The sequence below is a fragment of the Ahaetulla prasina genome, chromosome 15 (assembly GCF_028640845.1).
Source record: "Ahaetulla prasina isolate Xishuangbanna chromosome 15, ASM2864084v1, whole genome shotgun sequence".
In the NCBI taxonomy this organism is placed as follows: domain Eukaryota; kingdom Metazoa; phylum Chordata; class Lepidosauria; order Squamata; family Colubridae; genus Ahaetulla; species Ahaetulla prasina.
In genome coordinates, this window is record NC_080553.1 from 12,072,387 (window position 1) to 12,095,022 (window position 22,636).

At 46.5% G+C, this 22,636-nt stretch overlaps 1 protein-coding gene across 2 annotated transcripts in view; it reads left to right on the forward strand.

Annotated features, from left to right (window-relative positions):
* Window positions 1–22,636, forward strand: part of FBXO21 (F-box protein 21) — a 33,016-nt gene continuing 10,380 nt past the window's right edge. The window contains exons 1-10 of one of the 2 annotated variants that reach the window (XM_058158248.1): window positions 1–295; window positions 6,822–6,957; window positions 7,944–8,038; window positions 10,387–10,508; window positions 12,448–12,594; window positions 14,214–14,350; window positions 16,631–16,767; window positions 19,132–19,308; window positions 20,302–20,434; window positions 21,783–21,973. In XM_058158248.1, the coding sequence (XP_058014231.1) occupies window positions 36–295; window positions 6,822–6,957; window positions 7,944–8,038; window positions 10,387–10,508; window positions 12,448–12,594; window positions 14,214–14,350; window positions 16,631–16,767; window positions 19,132–19,308; window positions 20,302–20,434; window positions 21,783–21,973 (1,535 nt within the window). In that variant the 5' untranslated portion in view covers window positions 1–35. Of the gene's footprint in view, window positions 296–2,565; window positions 2,604–6,821; window positions 6,958–7,943; window positions 8,039–10,386; window positions 10,509–12,447; window positions 12,595–14,213; window positions 14,351–16,630; window positions 16,768–19,131; window positions 19,309–20,301; window positions 20,435–21,782; window positions 21,974–22,636 lie in introns of those variants that run through there. The other variant, XM_058158249.1, reaches the window with a different exon arrangement.

Consider the following 22,636-nt stretch of genomic DNA (forward strand, 5'->3'; position numbering starts at 1 on the left):
CTCTTCAGAGACGCTCCCAGGCAGCGGCGCGCAAGATGGCGGCGGCCGAGCGGGAGGCCTGTGAGGCGGCGGCCAAAGAGGCCTGTGAGGAGCAGCGGGCGGGCCCCGGTTCCGCCCAAGCCCCGAGCCCGGCTCCGCTCGGCTTGACGGAGCTTCCCGGCGAGCTTCTGGAGCTCATCCTGTGCTGCGGCTCGCTGGGCGCCGCCGACCTGGGCCGCCTCTCCTGCACCTGCCGCCACCTGAGGGAAGCCTGCCAGCCCCGCGGGAAGGTCTGGCGGGAGCAGCTGCGGCGCAGGTGGGTGGGCGAGGGCGCCCCTGGGCATGGGCAGAGCGCGGGGATGGGGGAGAGAGAGAGAGAGCGAGCAGGCCGGGAGGAGGAGGGAGCTTCCAATGTTTTGCACCACGGGTGTCTGGGCATGTGCAGAGTGCTGGGGGGGGGGTAGAGGAGGGGTTGACTCCCAGCCAGGAGGGGCTTCCAGTGTTTTGCACCACGGTTGCAGCAGAGTGTCTGGGCATGTGCAGAGTGTAGGGATTCAAGAGAAGTGTCCAGGTTTGGCACCATGGGTGCATCAGGGTGTCTGGGCATGTGCAGAGTGCAGGGGTAGAGAAGGGGTTGACTCCCAACCAGGAGGGGCTTCCAGTGTTTTGCATCAGGGTGTCTGGGCATGTGCAGAGTGCGGGGATTCAAGAGGAGTGTCCAGGTTTTGCACCATGGTTGCAGCAGAGTGTCTGGGCATGTGCAGAGTGTAGGGATAAAAGAGGAGGGTCCAGGTTTGGCACCAGGGTTGCATCAGAGTTTCTGGGCATGTGCAGAGTGCGGGGGTAGAGGAGGGGTTTACTTGCAACCAGGAGGGGCTTCCAGTGTTTTGCATCAGGGTGTCTGGGCATATGCAGAGTACGGGGATTCAAGAGGAGTGTCCAGGTTTTGCACCATGGTTGCAGCAGAGTGTCTGGGCATGTGCAGAGTGTGGGGGAGAGAGAGAGCGAGCAGGCCGGGAGGAGGAGGAGGGGCTTCAATGTTTTGCACCACGGGTGTCTGGGCATGTGCAGAGTGCTGGGGGGCGTAGAGGAGGTTGACTCCCAGCCAGGAGGGGCTTCCAGTGTTTTGCACCACGGTTGCAGCAGAGTGTCTGGGCATGTGCAGAGTGTAGGGATTCAAGAGAAGTGTCCAGGTTTGGCACCATGGGTGCATCAGGGTGTCTGGGCATGTGCAGAGTGCGGGGGTAGAGAAGGGGTTGACTCCCAACCAGGAGGGGCTTCCAGTGTTTTGCATCAGGGTGTCTGGGCATGTGCAGAGTGCGGGGATTCAAGAGGAGTGTCCAGGTTTTGCACCATGGTTGCAGCAGAGTGTCTGGGCATGTGCAGAGTGTAGGGATAAAAGAGGAGGGTCCAGGTTTGGCACCAGATTTGCATCAGAGTTTCTGGGCATGTGCAGAGTGCGGGGGTAGAGGAGGGGTTTACTTGCAACCAGGAGGGGCTTCCAGTGTTTTGCATCAGGGTGTCTGGGCATATGCAGAGTGCGGGGATTCAAGAGGAGTGTCCAGGTTTTGCACCATGGTTGCAGCAGAGTGTCTGGGCATGTGCAGAGCGTAGGGATAAAAGAGGAGTGTCCAGGTTTGGCACCACGGGTGCATCCGGGTTTCTGGGCATGTGCAGAGTGTGGGGGGGAGAGGAGAGGTTTACCCCCAACCAGGAGGGGCTTCCAGGTTTTACACTGCGGGTGTATCACAGTATCTGGGCATGTGCAAAGTGCAGGGATACAAGAGGAGTATCCAGATTTTGCACCACAGTTGCAACAGAGTGTCTGGGCATGTGCAGAATGTGGGGGTAGAGGAGGGGTTTACTCCCAACCAGGAGGGCCTTCCAGGTTTTGCACCACGGGTGCATTAGGATGTGTGGGCATGTGCAGAGTGCTGGGATACAAGAATGTCCAGGTTTGGCACCACAGGTGCATCAGGGTGTCTGGGCATGTGCAAAGTGCAGGGATACAAGAGGAGTGTCCAGGTTTGACATCATGGGTGCACCAAGGTGTCTGGGCATGTGCAGAGTGTGGCAATAGAGGAGGGGTTTATTCCCAACCAGGAGGGGCTTCCAATGTTTGGCACCATGGGTGCATTAGGGTGTCTGGGCATGTGCAGAGTGTAGGGATACAAGAGGACTGTCCAGGTTTGGCATCAGGGTTTCTGGGCATGTGCAGAGTGCGGGGATACAGGAGGTGTGTCCAGGTTTGGCACCACGGGTGCACCAGGGTGTCTGGGCATGTGCAGAGTGCAGGGATAGAGGTGGGTTTATGCCCAGACAGGAGGATTATCCGGGTTTTGCACATGGGTGGTGTCTGGGCATGTGCAGAGGTAGAGGACAGGGTACTCCGAAGCAGGAGGAACTTCCAGTGTTTTGCAGCATGGTTCACCAGGGTATCTAGGCATGGACAGAATGCAGGAGTAGAGGACGGGGTGCTCCCAACCAGGAGGGGCTTCCAGGTTTTGCACCAGGGTGTCTGGGCATGTGTAAAGGACGACGGGGGCAAGGAGGAGGAGGGTGTCCCAAGTCTAAAGAAGCTGCCTTGTTTTGCAGCTCGTGATGCACCAGGAATGGAGAGATTGGTAAGAGATGCTTCTGGGCATGGCCAGGAACAGAGCAACAAGGCTTCTGAGCATGGGCAGAGGGCTTGGGGCGGGGGAAGGAGGACGGATGGAATCCCAGCTAGGAAAAGCTGGCTTTGCAGCATGTGATGCATCGGGGTGTCAGGTTGGGAACGGGGTGTTTCTGGTCATGTGCAGAGACCTTGGGGCAAGGAGGAGGGTGATGCCCCAAGCCAAAAGGATTTCCCAGTTTTGCAGCACGCGACTAGGATGCCTCTGGGCATGGGCAGAGGGCAAGGAGGGACCTGAACGAATAGTCATAACTTGAGGATCTGTCTGGACGAATCAAAATTCTGTTCCTAAATCAAAAAACATGACAAGTGTGGTCTTGGACTTTGAAACCCTCTCCCAAATACCGGCAGTCCTCGACTTAACAGCATTTCATTTAGTGACTGATCAAACAACCCTGAAAAAAGTGACGACCATTTTTCACGCTTACAACCTTTGCAGCGTCCCCATGATCGTGTCATCCAAATTCAGACGCTTGGCAACTGGCGTGTACTTGCGACAGTTGAAGTGTCCTGGTTTTTGCGTGATTCCCCATTTGCGACCTGACAAGCAAAGTCAATGGGGAAGCCGGATTCACTTAACAACCGGATTACTAAACTTATCCATTGCAGTGATTCACTTAAAAACTCTGGCAAGAAAGATCGTAAAATGGGGCAACTTAACAAATGGAGCAGAAATGTTGAGCTCCATTGTGGTCGTAAGTCGAGGACCACCTGCCCCGAGCCACTTTTAAAATATCTTTTTTCGTGCTTCTTTTTTTTGTTTTTTGTTTTAGTACTTCGGAGATTAGAATGACTCAATCCTGTTGGCCTTTTTCAAGGCTTTTTAAAAACTTGGCTGTGTAACTCAGGCCTGGAGCTCAGAATGTGTTATTTGGCTGTACCGTTAGTTGATTAATCATCGTGGCTGCTTGCTTGTGGATGCTTTTACTGTTTTAATGTCTCTTTTTGATTGTTTTATAATTTTAGAAGTGTAAACTGCCCAGAGTCACTTGTTGAGTTGGGCGGCTGTAGAAATTGAATGAATGAATAACAGAACGGAAATAACAGAATGATGGGAGTTGGAAGGGACCTTGGAGGTCTTCTAGTCCAACCCCCTGCTCAGGCAGGAAACCCTATACCATCTCAGACAAATGGGTGCCCAGTCTCTTCTTCAAAGCCTCCAATATATGGGCACCCATAACTTCTGGAGGCAAGTTGTTCCACTGATTAATTGTTCTCACTATCAGGAAATTTCTCCTTAGTTCTAGGTTGTTTCTCTCCTTGTTTCCATCATTTGCTTCTTATGAAACATACATACATACATTCATACATACACCTCTGGTGGCTCAGACTGCTAAGACAGTCTGTTATTAACACAGCTGCTTGCAATAATTGCAGGTTCAAGTCCCACCAGGCCCAAGGTTAACTCAGCCTTCCATCCTTTATAAGGTAGGTAAAATGAGGACCCAGATTGTTGGGGGCAATAAGTTGACTTTGTATATAATATACAAATGGATGAAGACTATTGCTTGACATAGTGTAAGCCGCCCTGAGTCTTCGGAGAAGGGCGGGATATAAATGCAAATAAAAAAATAAAAAATAAATAAATACATAATACATACATACAACCATGCTAGATTATCATTTACCTAGTTATTCTCTGTGACTTTAAAAGCTCTTTCTGCTGAGTCGCAAGTGACACATATCCTAGTTAAAAATTCAGAGAGATATTTTTTTTATCCATTCTCTTTCATAGGCATCTGGTTGTCCTTGCTTATCAACTTTTTTTATTATTATTATTTTATTATCTGGAGTTAACAAAAGGCAGCGTTGGTGAGGAATGCTTCCAATAACTGACTGCCATTCCCAAAGTTTCTATTGTTTTGGGTTTTTTCCCCGTATCTGGTCGCTTTCATCTCTGCCTTATATAGTTTCCTTTTCAGCAATAGATGAATTTAGTGGCACGAAAGCCAGCGAGTGCCAAATGATTCTTTGCCTGGAATACGGTCGCTCACACACACACAAACACACACACACACACACACTCGGCTGCATTATTATTGCAACTGTTTATTTTAAGGCAGTGGGGTAGAGAATAATTCCTTTAACCGAATTTGCAAGGAGGGGATTTAAAGCCCTCCGATGTAATTACTTCAAATGGAGCCTGGCCCAAAGGAACAGGTCAATAACTCTTCGCCTGCCAGAAAGTGTCAAGTTCAAAGAAACGGCTGCTTTTGGAAGGCAGGCCTCCACTCTCGCCAGCCCACACGGTTGGATCCGAATTTTTGGATGGTCCAATTTGGCTGCTGGCAGGCTAAAGCCTGAACTCTGAATTCGCGGACGCCGCTTGGAAGCAAACTCAGAGTTTTTAGCTTGCTGAACTCGCCGACGGTTCGGCCTCTTCTGCAGGTGCAGACGGGATATCTGCTTCCTTTGAACTGTTCATTCGGAGTTTTACAAGCCAGCTGGCAGTTGGAAAAAGGAAAAAAAAATGTAAAAAAAAACCCCTTGTCTTCCTTTGCCAAGACATGAACAAAAGCCAGGCAGCCGGCAAACTTCGCCTTCTCCCTGGAAGAGAAAATTTACATGTATCTCTTTCCAGCTCTCTTGTCATTATTGACTCTGCAAGTGTTAATGCAAATGCTTGCGAGTTGTACTTCGCTCTCCAGCAGGGAAAGAAAGAGAGAGATCGGAAAAAGTCCTGAACTAAAAAGCAAAAAAAGCCAGTGATTGTGTGGCATCATTGCAAGCTTCCGTAGATATGGGGATGCGGTTTATTTGAGTTGTCTGTGGAGATTCTCAGCCCTCCAGGTCACGGTTGTTGTCCCAAAAATGCTTTTTTTTTCAAGAGACAACTGGACTTTCTTTGTTTTTTTTCCTTGAAGACGTTTCGCTTCTCATCCCAGAAACTTCTTCCGCTCTGAGTGGGTTTATTTGAGAGGCATCCTTTTATTTATTAAAAATGTTTATGTGGACATCCAGATTGAATCATGGCTCTTTAGCCCATGGACCTGAGTCATAAACAAATTAAGCAGAATTCGGTGCATTGGATTACCCTAATCCAATGGCTTCTTTTAGAAAATTCTCATAGTATTCAGTGACATGTGTATATGGCCCCTCTTCCCCTTTGACCTAGCCATTATAAAAAGGTAAAGGTTCCCCTGGCACATATGTGCTAGTCGTTTCTGACTCTAGGGGGTGGTGCTCATCTCCGTTTCAAAGCCAAAGAGCCAGCGCTGTCCGAAGACGTTTCCGTGGTCACGTGGCTGGCATGACTAAACACCAAAGGCGCACGGAACGCTGTTACCTTCCTACCAAAGGTGGTCCCTATTTTTCTACTTACATTTTTTACGTGCTTTTGAACTGCTAGGTTGGCAGAGCTGAGACAAGTAACGGGAGCTCGCCCTGTTACGTGGCACTAGGGATTCGAACCGCTGAACTGCCGACCTTTTGATCGACGAGCTCAATGTCTTAGCCACTGAGCTACCGTGTCCCTTAGCCATTATAGGGGCTTCTAAAAAAGATTGTTCATCCATTGCACTTTTGAACGAACAACCTCTCTCTAGTTGATGGGAAAGGAAGAAGGATTCGGTAGCTGCACCCGAATAATATCATTAAGCTGTTTATTTTATGTAATTAGAAGATTCTGTCATTGAGGAGGACTTGGTAGGTCTGTTAACTGGTCGGGAAACCCAAAATAACAGCTCTGCGGAACTGAGTGGAAGACGATTGTTTCCATACTAAGCCATTTGTTCAGGCTCAGCAGCCAACTTTGAAAAATTTCCCCATCTTTCCCCCCCGCCTTCCTGCTCACCCAAATTCAATGGGCACCCTCTACAGCAATGTTTCTCAAACTTGGCGACTTTAAGATGGGTGGATTTTAACTCCCAGAATTCTAGGAGTTGAAGTCCACGCATCTTAAAACCTGCCATGGCTGAAAAACACTGCTCTACTGTTACTTTTGGTAGATGGGCAAAAATGACGTAAACTTTTTATTTTTAAATGTCCCTACAGCAAATCTAAAATAAATGAGTAAAATTCCCCCCTCCTCCCCAAAATCCGCTAACAAAGGATAACCTTGGTTTGGTCTGCCCAAAGTTTAGCCTTTTGTTCAGATTTTTAATTGCCGTGTGTTGACTGGAGATGAGAATTTTTGTTCAGTTTGTCTCTCTCTCTCTCTCTGACGCAGGTGGCCTTCTTTAATGAAATATTACAACCAGGCAGACAGTGTGAATTGGCTGGAGCAATACAAAGAACGGCATAAAGCAGGATTGAAAGCCCAAACAGTCGTCGCCTCGTTTTCCAAAAGGTTCTTTTCAGAGCACGTAAGACTTTTCTGCTTGATTTTGCAAATAAAATCAAATGTATTGTTGTTACATTACAGGAAACCGGCCAGGGAATTCTGGGGTTTAAAGTCCACCTGTCTTAAAGCACGCTGGCTGGGGAATTCTGGGAGCTGAAGTCCACCCATCTTAAAGCAAACTGGCCAGAGGATTCTGGGAGCTGAAGTCCACCCATCTTAAAGCAAACTGGCCAGGGGATTCTGGGAGTTGAAGTCCACCCATCTTAAAGTTGCCAAGATTGAAAAACTCTGGTCTAAGCAGTGGCACCTTCCTTCTGTCTTTCGAAGGCCGTTCCCATAGATCTTACACCTGGGGGTGAAATGGAGATTGCTACCTGGAGCTCCTGGATATCAAACCTAAGAATAATCACATGTCGAGAATGCAAGTAGTCCTCAACTTATGACCATTTGTTCAACAAGTGAGTGCCTCCTCCATCCCCCAAAGAACCCCGTGGTCCACATAATGACCACAACGGGGGGAGCCAGGATTGTGTGGACACCTTGCTTAATGACCACAACTTATGACCATAATTCTGGCTTCAATTGTGGTTGTAAGTCAAGGACTACCTGTAATTTTTTTTTTTTTAAAAAATAGACATATGCCCCATGAATCAAAGTAAAGGTGTTTTCTTTCTCAGTTTGGGCCTCCCAAACATGGAAACTCTGCCCCACCACCACAATAATTTAATCAGCTTTCCTTCAACAGGTTTTGTTGGGGCTTGCAGAAGTCAAATCTGCTAAAGTGGTTTCATTCATTCATTTAATTAGAAAGCTTATATTGCTGCCTACTCACACACGGCGACTCAAGGCGACTTACAAGGACATCTCGTTCAACAGGTGGCTCTTTTTCTTTTAATAACGAACCAAATCAAACAGCGACAGATGAAATCGTGTCTGATTATTCTTGAGGTTGCTATATAGAAAGCTCCTTTAGCGGTGGAATAATTGCCCTGTTTTTTTTCCATTTAGGTGCCCTGTGATGGCTTCACAGATATCGAGACTCTAGATTGCCCCAGCCATTTCTTTGAAGATGAGCTGATGTCCATTCTTAATACAGAAGGCAGGTGAGGCTGAGTCTAAAAATCCTAGGACAGAACATTTGGCTGTTTCTTCAGGGTGCGTAGCATATACATTGACTTTACATTTAAGTTTTTTTTTTTTTTAATTACCCTTGTATCCTGCCTGTTCTCCAAGGTGCTCAAAACCAGGCTACCTATCTTGCTAACAAACCTTTGAGGTAGATTCAGCTGAAAAAAACACGATACACCTTACGAGAGTTAAGGATTCCTCTGTACACCACTAAAAACTCTTGTTCTCGTAACCTTTCACTGCACGAAATGATACACACATACATTGGCATCCTTCAGTCTCAAAAGACTATGGTATCGTGCTCTGGAAACAGCATCTAGTGTGACTAAAGGTAAAGGTTCCCCTCGCACATATGTGCTAGTCGTTGCCAACTCTAGGGGGCGGTGCTCATCTCCGTTTCAAAGCCGAAGAGCCAGCGCTGTCCGAAGACGTCTCCGTGGTCATGTGGCCGGCATGACTCAACGCCAAAGGCTCACAGAACGCTGTTCCCTTCCCACCAAAGGTGGTCCCTATTTTTCTACTTGCATTTTTTACGTGCTTTCGAAACTGCTAGGTTGGCAGAAGCTGGGACAAGTAACGGGAGCTCACCCCGTTACACGGCAGCACTAGGGATTCAAACCGCCAAACTGCCGACCTTTCGATCGACAAGCTCAACGTCCTAGCCCCTGAGCCACCGTGTCCCTCTAGTGTGACTAAAAAGGCCAATTCGAGAGTGGCAATCCCTTCCACACTGAAGGCAGATACATTCTGTCCCCTGCCCAGCCCCCAGATTTCTCTGGTTCCGGGACTGCCTCTTTGCCTCAACCTGCCGAACAAGTGTTTCTTCGAATTGGAGAAGGCCAGGCTGCGTCTTTAGCCTCCAAGCTGAACGATCAGAGGTCAAGGTTTCTCAGTTGTTAATGTCCGTTCCCAGGGACTTTAGGTCCCTCTTGCAGATATCCTTATATCGCAGCTGTGGTCTCCCTCTGAGGCGCTTTCCCTCCACTAATTCTCCATATAGGAGATCTTTCGGAATCCGACCATCAGCCATTCTCGCGACGTGCCCAAGCCAGCGTAGACGTCGCTGTTTCAGTGCATCACAGGGCAACGATTTTTGAACCGAGGTAACAGATGGGTTGACTTACAGAACGCATCCAAAACCCTGGACTCTCGTTCGGCAAATTTTATAAAACGTTTTACCACAAGCAAACGATCGTGAAGCGGTTTATGGCATCATACAAAAAGTGTCACAAAAGAATTCCTGTGCTGATGTTTGATTGGCCAGCCCAGTACAATAATGGTTACTTTCAAGGCAGATACATCATTGAATATCTCCTTGAATTTTGAAGAATTACGTTAGAAGCTTTGTTGAAGGCATTGAGGAATCTGGTAAGAAAATATCTCTGAAAGGATGATCCATCAAACCACTTATAAGCTAAATAGCATCAAACCACTTGTAAGCTAAATAGCCAAACGAAAACTTTTCATATGTATTTGTGAAAATATATTTTTTTTATTTGCATTTATATCCCGCCCTTCTCCGAAGACTCAGGGCGGCTTACACTATGTCAAGCAATAGTCTTCATCCATTTGTATATTATATACAAAGTCAACTTATTGCCCCCAACAATCTGGGTCCTCATTTTACCTACCTTATAAAGGATGGAAGGCTGAGTCAGCCTTGGGCCTGGTGGGACTTGAACCTGCAGTAATTGCAAGCAGCTGCTATTAATAACAGACTGCATTAGTCTGTTGAGCCACCAGAGGCCCTTATTATTTCAGATACATAGCTCCCAAGTCTGCAGGGTGGGATTGCTTTTAAATGGAGCTGTAATTCCTTGGTGGAGCAATGGTTAGAATGCAGCACTGCAGGCTAACTCACTGCCCACTGCCAGCAGTTCGATCCTGACTGGTTCAAGGTTGACTCACCCTCCCGTCCTTCCGAGGTCGATAAAACGAGGATCCAGATTATTGAGGGCAAGAGGCTTGTAATCTCCTTAGAGAGGGCTGTAAAGCACTATGAAATGATATATGTCTTATTGTTATTGCTATTTTCTGTAAGTTTCCTATCATGTTGGTATCATGATCCAAGGATGAAATTACCTTGATAAACAAAACAAAAAAAATGCTAATATTTTAATAAAAACCTGCTTTTCTCTCTCGGCTCTTGATTGCCTTTCCTGTTTTATGTCTAAAATCACTTTTAAACATTTGTCTAGAATTCCTCTTTACAATCGTAGTGTTTTCCACTCTTTGAAAACTACATTCCACTACATTTTTTTATTATTATCAAACCTCTGTGCTGCCCCTCTTGCTCACCATGGTGGTTTCCTTTACTTTGCAGGAAAGGGCTGACCTGGAAGTACTATGCAAAGAAAATTCTTTACTTCCTGCGGCAACAGAATATTTTAAAGAAACTGAAGACTTATCTTGAGTACTCAGCAGATGAACAATCCTTTTTAGAAGGTTAGTAATGTCCCAGAAAGGTTGACGTGGACACAGTGTAACATTTGAAAGACTGCAAGACACATTTATAGGAAATAACAGGGACTCGCTGGCTAAGATGCTGAGCTTGTCGATCGAAAGGCCGGCAGTTCAGTGGTTCGAATCTCTAGTGCCGCGTAACAGGGTGAGTTCCTGTTACTTGTCCCATCGTCTGCCAACCTAGCAGTTCAAAAGCACGTAAAAAATGCAAGTAGAAAAATAGGGACCACCTTTGGTGGGAAGGTAACAGCGTTTCGTGTGCCTTTGGCATTGAGTCATGACGGCCACATGATTACGGAGACATCTTCAGACAGCGCTGGCTCTCGGCTTTGAAATGGAGATGAGCACCACCCCCTAGAGTCGGGAACGACTAGCACGTATGTGCAAGGGGAACCTTTACCCTTAAAATACATTTGTAGGAAACAACATAACATTTAAACTATTGTAACAAAATAAGACACAAGACACAAAAATAAAACAAAAATAAGACAGACGGATTGTTTAAAGGAATAGGAGATTAAAGGAACATTAAAGGAATAGGAATAGGAGATTAAAGGAATAGTTTAAAGGAATAGCATAGATGATTCTGAAACTGAAGAGGAAAGAAATTTCAAAGAGCAGTGAAAAACATAAGACTTTCAGTGAAAAATGACCCTTAAAATGACTTTTAACTTTTAAAAGTTAAAAATTTTAAATATTAATTTAAATGTTAAAATATATCCATTGGGTTTGAATATTTTCACACTGAGGTTGGTCAGCCAACTTCAATTCATTGTTTCTCAAGCTGAACCATTTTAAGATATAGGGATGCTAGGTGGAGAATTTTTGAAGGTGAAGTGTACATAAACTGGTTGAAGTTGAATAATGTTGCTCCAGTTTGATTTCATGCACCTACATTAGTGAGCCCTTCACCTAAATGTATGTTCTGTGATTCTGTTATTCTGTGTAAAAATGATGTTTCCACTTAGGATTGTAGTCTTTCCTATCTATCCTATGTAGATAGATAGATTGTAGTCTTTCTTATCTATAGTGAGACAGATAGAGACATTGGTTAGAAGTATTGCAGGCTAACTCTGCTGACTGCCAGCAGTTCGATCCTGACTGGCTCAAGGTTAACTCACCAATCCTTCTGAGATTGGTAAAATGAGAGCCCAGATTGTTGGGGGCAATAGGCTGACTCTGTAAACCGCTTAGAGAGGGCTGTAAAGCACTATGAAGCGGTATATAAGTCGAAGTGCTATTCCTTCCTTCCTTCCTTTCTCCGTCCGTTCTCAGTGGTTAGAATGCAGTATTGCAGACTAACTCTGCCCATAGCCAGGGGCTCAATTCTGACTGGCTCAAGGTTGACTCAGCCCTCCTGTCAGATCTAGAAGCCATATTTTTGGTTGGATCTTCAGGCCTGCCACATTTACTACTGTGGGAAACTGGGAGGGGGAATTGTGTGGAGCAAAGCTGATACATAGTCATAATAACATTCCTTTCTCAAGGAGTCAACGCCATTTTGCCCTGCACCTGGGAGGCTGGAACTGGGAGGCATCTCCGGTTGGGATGGTGCTTTGATTGGACCATGTGATGGACATGTGGCAGGGACATGAACTTTCCTTTGGGTGGGGAAAACCTGGAAGTTTTGAGATTTGGCTTTTCCCAGATGTGCCAATATGACATCTCTAATAAAATGTAACTTTGAGGAAACTCAAGCCTCGGAGTTTTCTTTTGTTGGGGGTGTTACTTGGAACCCTGAGACTTCCATCCTTCTGAGGTCAGTAAAATGAGGACCCAGATTGTTGGGGGGCAACAGGCTGGCTCTTTGAACCGCTTAGAGAGGGCTGTAAAGCACTGTGAAGTGGTGTATAAGTCTACTTGCTACTGCTATCTGCCCTCCCAAACCCATCTGCCGTGGATCTCTCCTGTCTTTTCCTAGGGGCTGTGCTGGTTGACCAATACTGTAACCCTTTGTCGGACATCTCCCTCAAGAGTATCCAAGCTCAGATTGATGACATTGCTGCTAAAGTGTGTAAATTTCTCAAATCCAAAAACCCCAGGCATCCCACTGTGGACCGAAAAGCAGGTATGGCATTAAGCACAGTTCTCTTGGGTCAGCTTTTTCTGTGGTAAACCTGCTATGAAACTGTCGTGTCCCACTCCTCCTCTGACGGCCGCGTCGGGGAAGTCCGTATCAAGCATGCCTCTGCAGCTTTGCCAAAGTTCTGTCAGAGTTCTCAGGGCAGGCAGGAGACCAGGATGTGACTTCAGCAATCCAATTTAGACTTTGCCTGACTCAAAGAATGCCAGAAAGCAGATCCTTTATATAGGCCATGGGGTGTGGCTCCATGACTTAGCACTCATCCAGGCCTGCCCCTCCCTTCCTTTTGCTGACGTCGCCTCTCCACTCTCCGGAAGCGTGGGTCCCTCCAGCCTCCAGCTGCCGGTAATTCCAGCTCGTGACTGGCTTCACACTCCTCAGGCTCACATGCTGTGAGGGAGGGGCCCAGCTGCTCCGTCTGTCCGGGCATGGTGCCAGGACTGGGGGCTGGAGGCATGCCAGGACATTCTTCTGCATTATCAGCGTCCGGCAGGAGACGAGAGGGGCCCGGCTGCGGGAGGCACAACAGAAACGCATCCATCCGTGGTAGGCAGTCCTGACAGCAAATTTTGGAATTGACACATTGATAAATTTAACCCATAAATGAGTAACTTTGGATTATCAGCATCAACTTGGCATGGGTGACTAGTTAACTTCCAGAGTTCCCCGGCCAGTATGATTGATGCTGAGTGTTCTGGGATTTTAAGTCCACGCGTGTTAATAGTTGCTGAAGTTGGAAAAAATAACAGATGTGACTGGACAGCAGTTTCCAGCAGCATGAAATCCAGCAGTAGAGCATGCTGGGAGTTGTCATTCAGCTGCACCTGAAGAGCATAGGTTGACTCAGCCTTCCATCTTTCTGAGATGGGTATAATGAGGACCCAGATTGTTGGGGGCAAGAGGCTGACTCTGTAAAACGCTTAGAGGGGGCTGGGAAGCATTATAGAGTGGCATTTAACTCTTAAGTGCTATTGCTCAGTAGGAAGGAAAGGGAGGGAGGGAGGGAGGAAGGAAGGAAGGAAGGACTATGGTGGCACAGTGGTTAAAATGCAGTATTGCAGGCTAACTCTGCCGGCTGCCAGCAGTTCGATCGTGACCGGCTCAAGATTGACTCGTCCTTCTAAGGTAGGTAAAACGAGGACCCAGATTATTGGGGGGCAATAACTGACTCTATAAACCGCTTAGAGAGGGCTGTAAAAGCACTTTGAAGCGATATATAAGTCTTAAGTGCTATTGCTAAGTGCTATAATATGTCTATCCTCTGATAGTTTTGTGGAAAAACAGGAAGAAGAAAGGTTACCTACTCCAAAGGGAGAGAGATAAACTATCGAACTAAGAATTGCCTTCACTAGTTAAATAAATAAACCAAATGGGGTGATGTGGTCGAAACTCTCGTACCTTTATTTTTATTTCTTTATTAAATTTTTATGCTGCCCGTCTCGGGTTTCAAGGTCCCATCATCCTCTTCATCAGCCCGACCGGTGTTGCTGAGAAAACCTGGTGGAGGAGGTGACAATGCTAAGGGAAGAAAGACGAGGGTACAAAGGAATAAGAACATTTCCTTTCTCTTATTTTCGTTGCCTTTCATATTTTTTTTTTTAAAGGAGAGGCCTTGATTGTCTCTCAGGTGGAGCTCCAGAGGCAGGTTCTGGATGCTATGAACAGCGTCCTTTATGAGCAGTTGAAGTACCGAGGGAACGAGGTGGATTATTACAATTGTCAGAATTCCTACATCCATCAGGTAAGGCTGGACAAGGGCATCTTTTTGGCCTACATTTCCTTTTCCAGTTCGATTCAGTGTGTCAGGCCTGGAAACCATACTAGACTTTAGGGTTCCAGACGCTGCCACATTTTTCCCCTGAGGGGAAGAAGGGGGGCTGAGGGGTATGTTAACATTCTTCAAGCGGTCAAGGTCGGATGGTGTTCACATCTGCAGGAAGAGTGGCAAGAAGATATTCGAATGAACTGGGAGAACGTGGGACCATGTGACCAGCAAAGGGGTCAGGGGGGTGGGACTCTTGGGGTTTGTATAACTGGGAAAAGAATCCGGAAATTCAGTTTTGGAATTTCACTCATCGTGTGCCAGTTTCCTCATGCTAGTAAAGAACTCTGAAAAAACAATGGCTTCTGAGTTTTTTTATTGCAGAAGAGGTTTTTCTGGAACCTTGACACAGTGTCTTGCAGTCATACGGTCAGGCCTGGAAGCCATCTTTCTACCTTTGTGCCTTCAGGCCTGTCACAAATCCGACTGTGGGAAATTGGGAGGGGGGATTGCATAGAGGGAAGAAGATACAGAGTCACAACAAAATTCTTCATAGAAAGTCAAGGCCATGGTGCCCTGCAGCTGTGCTGGGAGGAATGAGGAGGTATATCTCCTCCTGAGGAGGAATGAGGAGATATCAGAGAAGAGTTAACAAAGATGATTAGGGGACTGGAGGCTAAAACATATGATGAACGGTTGCAGGAACTCGGTATGTCTAGTTTAATGAAAAGAAGGACCAGGGGAGACATGATAGCAGTCTTCCAATCTCTCAGGGGCTGCTCCAAAGAAGAGGGAGTCAAGCTATTCTCCAAAGCACCTGAGGGTAGAACAAGAAGTAATGGGTGGAAACTAATCAAGGAGAGAAGCAATTTAGAACTAAGGAGAAATTTCCTGGCAGTTAGAACAATTTATCAGTGGAACGACTTGCCTGCAGAAGTTGTGAATGCTCCAACACTGAAAATTTTTAAGAAAATGTTGGATAACCATTTGTCTGAAATGGTGTAGGGTTTCCTGCCTGGGCAGGGGGTTGGACTAGAAGGCCTCCAGGTCCCTTCCAACTCTGTTGTTGTTGTTGTTGTTGTTATCTTCTGTTCCAGACGGTGTCTGATTGGATGTGTGGTGGACATATGGGAGAGGGGCAAGGTCTTGAACTTTCTTTTGGGTGTAGAAAATCCAGAAAACTCAGATTCTCTAGAGACATCTCTAATAAAAGTTAGCTCTGAGGAACTTCAAGCCTCGGAGTTTGATTTCATTGGGGGTGTTACTTGGAACCCTGACACATAGACCAGAACAAATAAAAACACTCAGTAACTATACAGTTAAAAATTCTAGTATAAAATAATAAATAGCAACTAAAACCTATGATAAAATCCAGTCTTGTCAATTATACATGGCCTAACTTATATTAAAATTGCAATCCATAAAATGTGTGGCCCGTTCTCAGTTTAATACTAAAAAGGAAAGGAATAAGCAGCGCAAAGGGTTTGCCCCACATTCGTTGTACAAAATAGCGATGGTGAATTAGACACGTGTTTGCGACAGATCCCTAGTGCTGCTGTGACGAATCTAGCCACCTGCACTGTAGTTATGGACTGTTCATCCTTAAGCAGCCAGTGGCCAGGATACCTAGCAATTATTGGCAAAATATGATAGATATTTCAGTTTGGAATATTGTTCAGTTTTGATGGGCACATAATCCTTGACTTATGACCGGCGGCTGAATAATCATTCAAAGTACCACATGGGTACAACCCCAGTTCAAAGTTCACATACCGTTCCCTCTTGGTCACATGACCGCATTTGTGGGCGCTCGGCAACCAGCCTGCATTTACAACTCCATTACGGTCGTAACCCAAGGATTAGCATATCCTCAAACCAAGTGGCGCAAAAATTCTGCGGTCAGCTTTCCCAAGCGTACTATTCCGGGAACTAGATCTTCCCTTTATTTTTAGCATTATTATTATTCTTTTTTTTTAAATCCAGATCTAAGGAGCAGCCAAAGCTTCTCATTCGTCTCCCAAAAGTGCTTTTTCAAGAGGCAACTGGACTTTCTTCATTTTTTTTTCCTTGAAGACGTTTCGCTTCTCATCCAAGAAGCTTCTTCACGGGCTGAAGAAGCTTCTTGAGTGAGAAGCGAAACGTCTTCAAGGAAAAACCAGGAAAGTCCAGTTGCCTCTTGAAAAAGCACCTTTGGGGCAACCATGACCTGGATGACTCAGAATCTCTACAGATTTCTCATTCTTCTCTTCTTTCCTTCAGGTTTTGATTCGCCGGACCGGAATCCCAATCAGCTTGTCGGTGCTGTATTTGACGATTGCCAAGCAGTTGGGCGTCCAGCTGGAGGCGGTCAATTTCCCCAGTCACTTTCTGCTCAGATGGTGCCAGGGAAAAGAAGGGTAAGCTTTATTCCTCTCCCCCCCCCCCCCCCGCATTCTACTTCGGACGAGCGAGAGGGAAGACTTATCTCAAGGGGCGGGTGATAGAGGGAGCATATAACACCTCTCCTGCGCAGGCTGCACTGGCTGCCTGTGGTCTTCCGGGTGCAATTCAAGGTGTTGGTCACCACCTTTAAAGCGCTCCATGGTTCAGGACCAGGTTATTTACGGGACCGCCTGCTGCTACTGGCGGCCTCCCATCGACCAGTGTGCTCAGACAGGGAGGGCCTCCTCAGGGTGCCGTCAGCCAAACAATGTCGGCTGGCGACCCCCAGGGGGAGAGCCTTCTCTGTGGGGGCACCTACCCTCTGGAATGAGCTTCCCCCAGGACTTCGACAGCTCCCTGACCTCCGGGCCTTTCGCTGCGAGCTGAAGATGTACTTATTCTTCCGCGCAGGGCTGGCATAAAACTATTAGTAATTTTAATTGGGTTCTTATGGTTTTAATGTGTATTTTAATTAATGGGCCAAATTGAATAGGTTTTTTAAATGGGTTTTTAACTGTATATTGTATGTTCTATTATGTTTTACCTGGCTGTTAAACCGCCCTGAGTCCTTCGGGAGAAGGGCGGTATAGAAATTAAATTATTCTTATTCTTATTCAAGTCAACGCTACATTTAAACATCCCAGGTTGCCATTCTCTTCTTAATAAGCCAGACGATGAAGTCATGGGTTGTTGTTGTTGTTGTTGTTTTTAAAAAAAAAACCTGAGAGGTATAAATGTGTTTCTTTCCATGAAAGAAAAATGGTGGTACTCAGTCAGAAAGACCCTGTTACTTATTAATAAGAGAAATCCGTCATCTCGAGCATCGTTCCTCACAGTCTCATTAACTCCGGGAGGAGAGGTTGGCGTGGGAACGGAAAGCTATCAATCCAGCCCTCCAAGAGCTCTCTCGATATTGCAGCCTGATGAGGACACAGCTGTCTGGAAGGAAAAGAGAGCAGCTTTCTACTCGTAGGCCGCTCGTGATGCTTTCAGAATCCCTATCGGTTCTCTTTATCGTTTTAAGCAGCGCCACGTCACGCGGTCCAGCCTTGTGGCAGGAGACGGAGCCTCGCCTGCACCCCTTTGCCTTCTTTTGCAAAACCGATTTAAAGCCTCAAAACGGCGTTCCAGATCAGCCTCCTGGAGGGCTAAAAAAAAGGAAGAAATGGGCTTTGTGTCATCCCTGCAGCGTAGTGTGGGAGTACTAGCTCTGTACTAGACAGGGATGTGGTGGCTCAGTGGCTAAGATGATAAGCTTGTCGATCAAAAGTTCGGCAGCTTTGCAGTTCGAATCCCTAGCGCCGCGTAACGGGATGAGCTCCCGTGACTTGTCCCAGCTTCTGCCAACCTAGCAGTTCGAAAGCACGTAAAAATGCAAGTAGAAAAATAGGGACCACCTTTGGTGGGAAGGACACAGCGTTCCAGGCGCCTTTGGCGTTTAGCCATGCCGGCCACATGACCACGGAGATGACTTGGGGCAGCGCTGGCTCTTTGGCTGTGAAATGGGGATGAGCAGCACCTCCTAGAGTCGGGAACGACTAGCACATATGTGCAAGGGGAACCTTTACCTTTTTACTAGCTCTGTCTCACGTGGTCAATGGAGCTCAACATTTCTGTTGCTAAAAGAGGCAGTTGATAAGTGAATTTTTACCTCATTTTACGACCTTTCTCGACAGAATGGTTAAATCAGTCACTGCAGTTTTTAAGTTAGTGAAGTGAATTTGGCTTCCCCATTGATTTTGCTTGTCGGAGTGATGCGGTGGCCTAGAGGTAGAGCTCTCGCCTCACAATCAGGAGGCTGCGAGTTCAATCCTAGGTAGAGGCAAGTATTTCTCTCTCTGGGCACGATGAGAATATATCTGCTGAACAAAACTCCGCCCTGGCGCCAGGAAAGGCATCCGGCCAGTAAAACACTCAGCTCCATTCAGTTGCCCAAGACTCCACCCTGCCAAGGGATTATGGGGTCCTTAAAAGAGGATGATTGATTTTGCTTGTCAGAAGGTTGCAAAAAGACATGACCCCAGGGCAGTGCAGCCATCATAAATATATGCCAGTTGCCAAGCATCCAAATCTTGATCGTGTGACCATCGGATGCTACAGCTGTCATAAGTGTGAAAAACGGTCATGTCACTTTTTTTTCAGAGCCGAAAAGTAACTTCGGTAACTTCAGTAACTTTGAACGGTCACTAAATGAACTGTTGTACGTTGAAGACTAGCTCTATTTCTCCCCTTCCTTCTTTCCTTCTCCCTTCTGGAAAACTAGGGAGGGTCCCGTCAGGCGCCAAAGATGATGATCAGAAACAAATTCCCCCCTTTGGTTTCGTTTTTCTTTTTGTCAGGAGCACCAATATATTTGACTATACCTACATCGATGCTTTTGGGAAGGGGCGGCAGCTGACGGTCAAAGAGTGTGAATACTTGATTGGCCACCATGTGACGGAGGAATTTTATGGCGTGGCAACAGCCAAAGAGGTTCTGCAGCGAATGGTGGGCAACCTGCTAAATATTGGAAAGAGGTAAGAATCTAGGAAGGGTTGCATTCGCATTAGCAGTTCAGTTGCATTAGAGGAGGGCCAGGTCTTCATTGACCTGGAGGTCCAAGTCCTCATTAATCATGGAGGTCCAAGTCCTCACTTGACTATGGAGATTCAAGTTTTCATTGACCGTGGAGATCCAGATCCTTATTAACTATGGAGGTCCAAGTCCCCATTGACCATGCAAGTCCAAGTCCCCATTAACCATGCAGGTCCAAATCCTCATGACTATGGAGGTCCAACTCCCCATTGACCATGGAGGTCCAAGTCTTCATTGACGATGGAGCTCCAGATCCTCATTAACCATGCATGTCCAAGTCCTCACTTGACTATGGAGGTCCAACTCCCCATTGGCCATGGAGGTCCAAGTCCTCATTGACCATGATGGTCCAAGTCCCCATTAACCATGCAGGTCTCAGTTCTCACTTGACTATGGAAGTCCAACTCCCCACATGACCATGGAGAAATTGTGGTGCTCCACTACTGGAGGCTCTTAAGAAGAGACTGGATAGCCATTTGTCAGGAACCGTATAGCGTGGAGATCCTATACTCTTCCAGACAATTGTCTGTCCAGTCTCTTCTTGAAAGTTTCCAATGAGCAGAGGGTTGGACTAGAAGACCACCAAGGTCCCTTCCAGCTGTGCTATTCTGTTATTGTTACAGAACACAGGAGGGTAGTTAAAGAGGCAGCAACATTTGAGCTAACCGTTGAAAGAAATGTCAAAAACAATAGCAAGTTGTTTTGACAGGGAAAGAAAAGACTAGTTGTATCATAGCTCTTGACTAGCAGCAACATATAAGCCACAACATTAATTACGCACTTGATGCAAGGACTGGGTTGGTGACTGGTCAGCTGACCAGCTGGTCAGCCGATGGTGTAGTTAATTGACAGTGGGACATCACAGATAGGTGATGGTAAATGTTATCTATGAAAACATGACTTTGATTTGAACGTGTTGCTGTCTTGTTTGCTAGGGAAAGCACTGACCAGTCATACCAGCTCCTGAGAGACTCTTTGGACTTGTATTTGGCCATGTATCCGGACAACGTCCAGCATCTAATGCTCCAAGCGAGACTCTATTTTCATCTGGGAATCTGGCCAGAAAAGGTACTTGGGTGAGGCATCCGATGCATGAAATAATCAAAGAGACGGAGGGACGTTGCTTGGAGTGGTGCGGTAGCCTAGAGGTGGAGCTCTCGCCTCACAATCAGGAGTCTGTGAGTTCGATCCTAGTTAGAGGCTGATTTCTCTCTCTGCGCACACTGAGAATGTATCTGCTGAACAAAACTCCGCATTGGTGACAGGAAGGGCATCCGGCCATTAAAACACTGCTAGCCCCATTCAGTTGCCCAGACTCCACCCCCCTAAGGGATTATGGGGGTCGTTAAAAGAAGATGATGATGGATGGATGTTGCTTTCCCTAAAGAGCTTGCTTGTCTCTCCAATTTTTTGGAGAGGAAACCATCTTCCCATTATGGACAGTGGGTTTGCTTACCGACTGTAGATTCGCTTAATGACCATGTTTGTTTAATTGACCATCCAAAAAATTAATTAAAGAGAAACTTCCTAGCAGTGAGGACAATTAACCAGTGAAACAGCTTGCCTTCAGAAGTTGTGGGTGCTCCATCACTGGAGATTTTTAAGAAAAGACTGGACAGCTAACAATCTGAAATGGTGTAGGGCAGCGGTTCTCAACCTGTGGGTTGCGACCCCATCGGGGGTCGAATGACGATTTGCCAGGGGTTGCCTAAGACCATTGGAAATATGGGAAGTATACTTGCGAGTCAAAGAATCGCGCTCCAGTGGTTGACTCCACAAGCCAGCTGCAGGCTCTTCAAATCGCTAGCCGAATTCGGCTTCAGGCGCGATGAATTAAAAAAGAGAGAAATCTTTGCTCTGATGTCTCCCTCTCAAGCCAGCTGCAATCACTCCCAATCGCTAGCCTAATCTGGCTTCAGGCGCGATAAACTTAATAGGGGAGGAATCTCCGCTTTAATGCCTCCGTCCTCAAGGCAATCGCAAGCAGTTCAGATCGCTAGCCAATACGGCTTCAGGCGCGATAAATTCAAAACGAAAATAATTTTATGGTTGGGATTGCCACATCATGGGGAATTGTATTAAAGGGGTCGCCACATCATGGGGAATTGTATTAAAGGGGTCGCAGCACTATAAAGATTGAGAACCACTGGTATAGGGTCTCCTGCTTGAGCAGGGGGCTGGACTAGAAGACCTCCAAAGTCCCTTCCAGTTCTATTCTATTCTATTCACCTTTTTAATGACTGGCATGACTTACATTTGTAATTCATGGCTCAGTCACAATCGTAAGTCGAGGATTAGGTCGTTCTTTACCAACTTCTGAAAAGGCTGAAATAAGTATCCTAGATTGGAATTATTAAATGTCGAGTTGTAGGATGATTGATTGATTGATTGGGAGCTTTTTTCCACTCTCTTAAAGGTTCTGGACATCTTGCAGCACATCCAGGCCTTGGACCCCTCCCAGCAAGGAGCAGTGGGGTATTTAGTCCAGCACACCCTCGAGCACATCGAGCGTCGGAAAGACGAAGCCGGTCCTGATGTGAAGCTTCATTCCGACGAGAAACACAAAGACATCACCTTTTCCATCGGCCTGGTTATGAAGCACAAAAGGTGAGCCAGTCCCGCCTGCCCAGACTCTTCCACCAGGATCCTGTAGCTGCAAAAGTAGCAATCAACATCTGTAGGACCGACACCCCCCCCCAAAAAAAAAACACCAAACGGTGCAAGATAGGCGTGTTTTGTCAGCCTCGTAAGATAGACCAGTTCAGGAAACACACATGACCAAGTGGGATTCTTATTTTATTTTTTGTTAGAGTAATCAGTAGAAGAAATGAAACAAGAATAATGAATTCCTAAATGGATGATCTCATCTGTCTTTCTGTCAGTCTGCCTGCCTTTCTCTCTCTCTCTCTCTCTCTCTCTCCCCCTCATTCTTTCTCTCTCTCTCTCTCTCTTTCATTCTCTTTCTCCCTCTCGCATTCTTTCTCCCTCTTTCATTCTCTTTCTCTCTTTCCCTCTCTCATTCTTTCTCTCTCTCTTTCATTCTTTCTCTCATTTTCTCTCTCTCTCTCTCATTCTCTCTCTCTTTCATTCTCTTTCTCTCTCCTCTCATTCTTTCTCTCTCCTCTCTCATTCTTCTCTCTCTCATTCTTTCTCCCTCATTCATTCTCTCTCTCTCTCTCTCTTTCATTCTTTTTCTCCCTCTTGCATTCTTTCTCCCTCTTTCATTCTCTTTCTCTCTTTCCCTCTCATTCTTTCTCTCTCCCTCTTTCT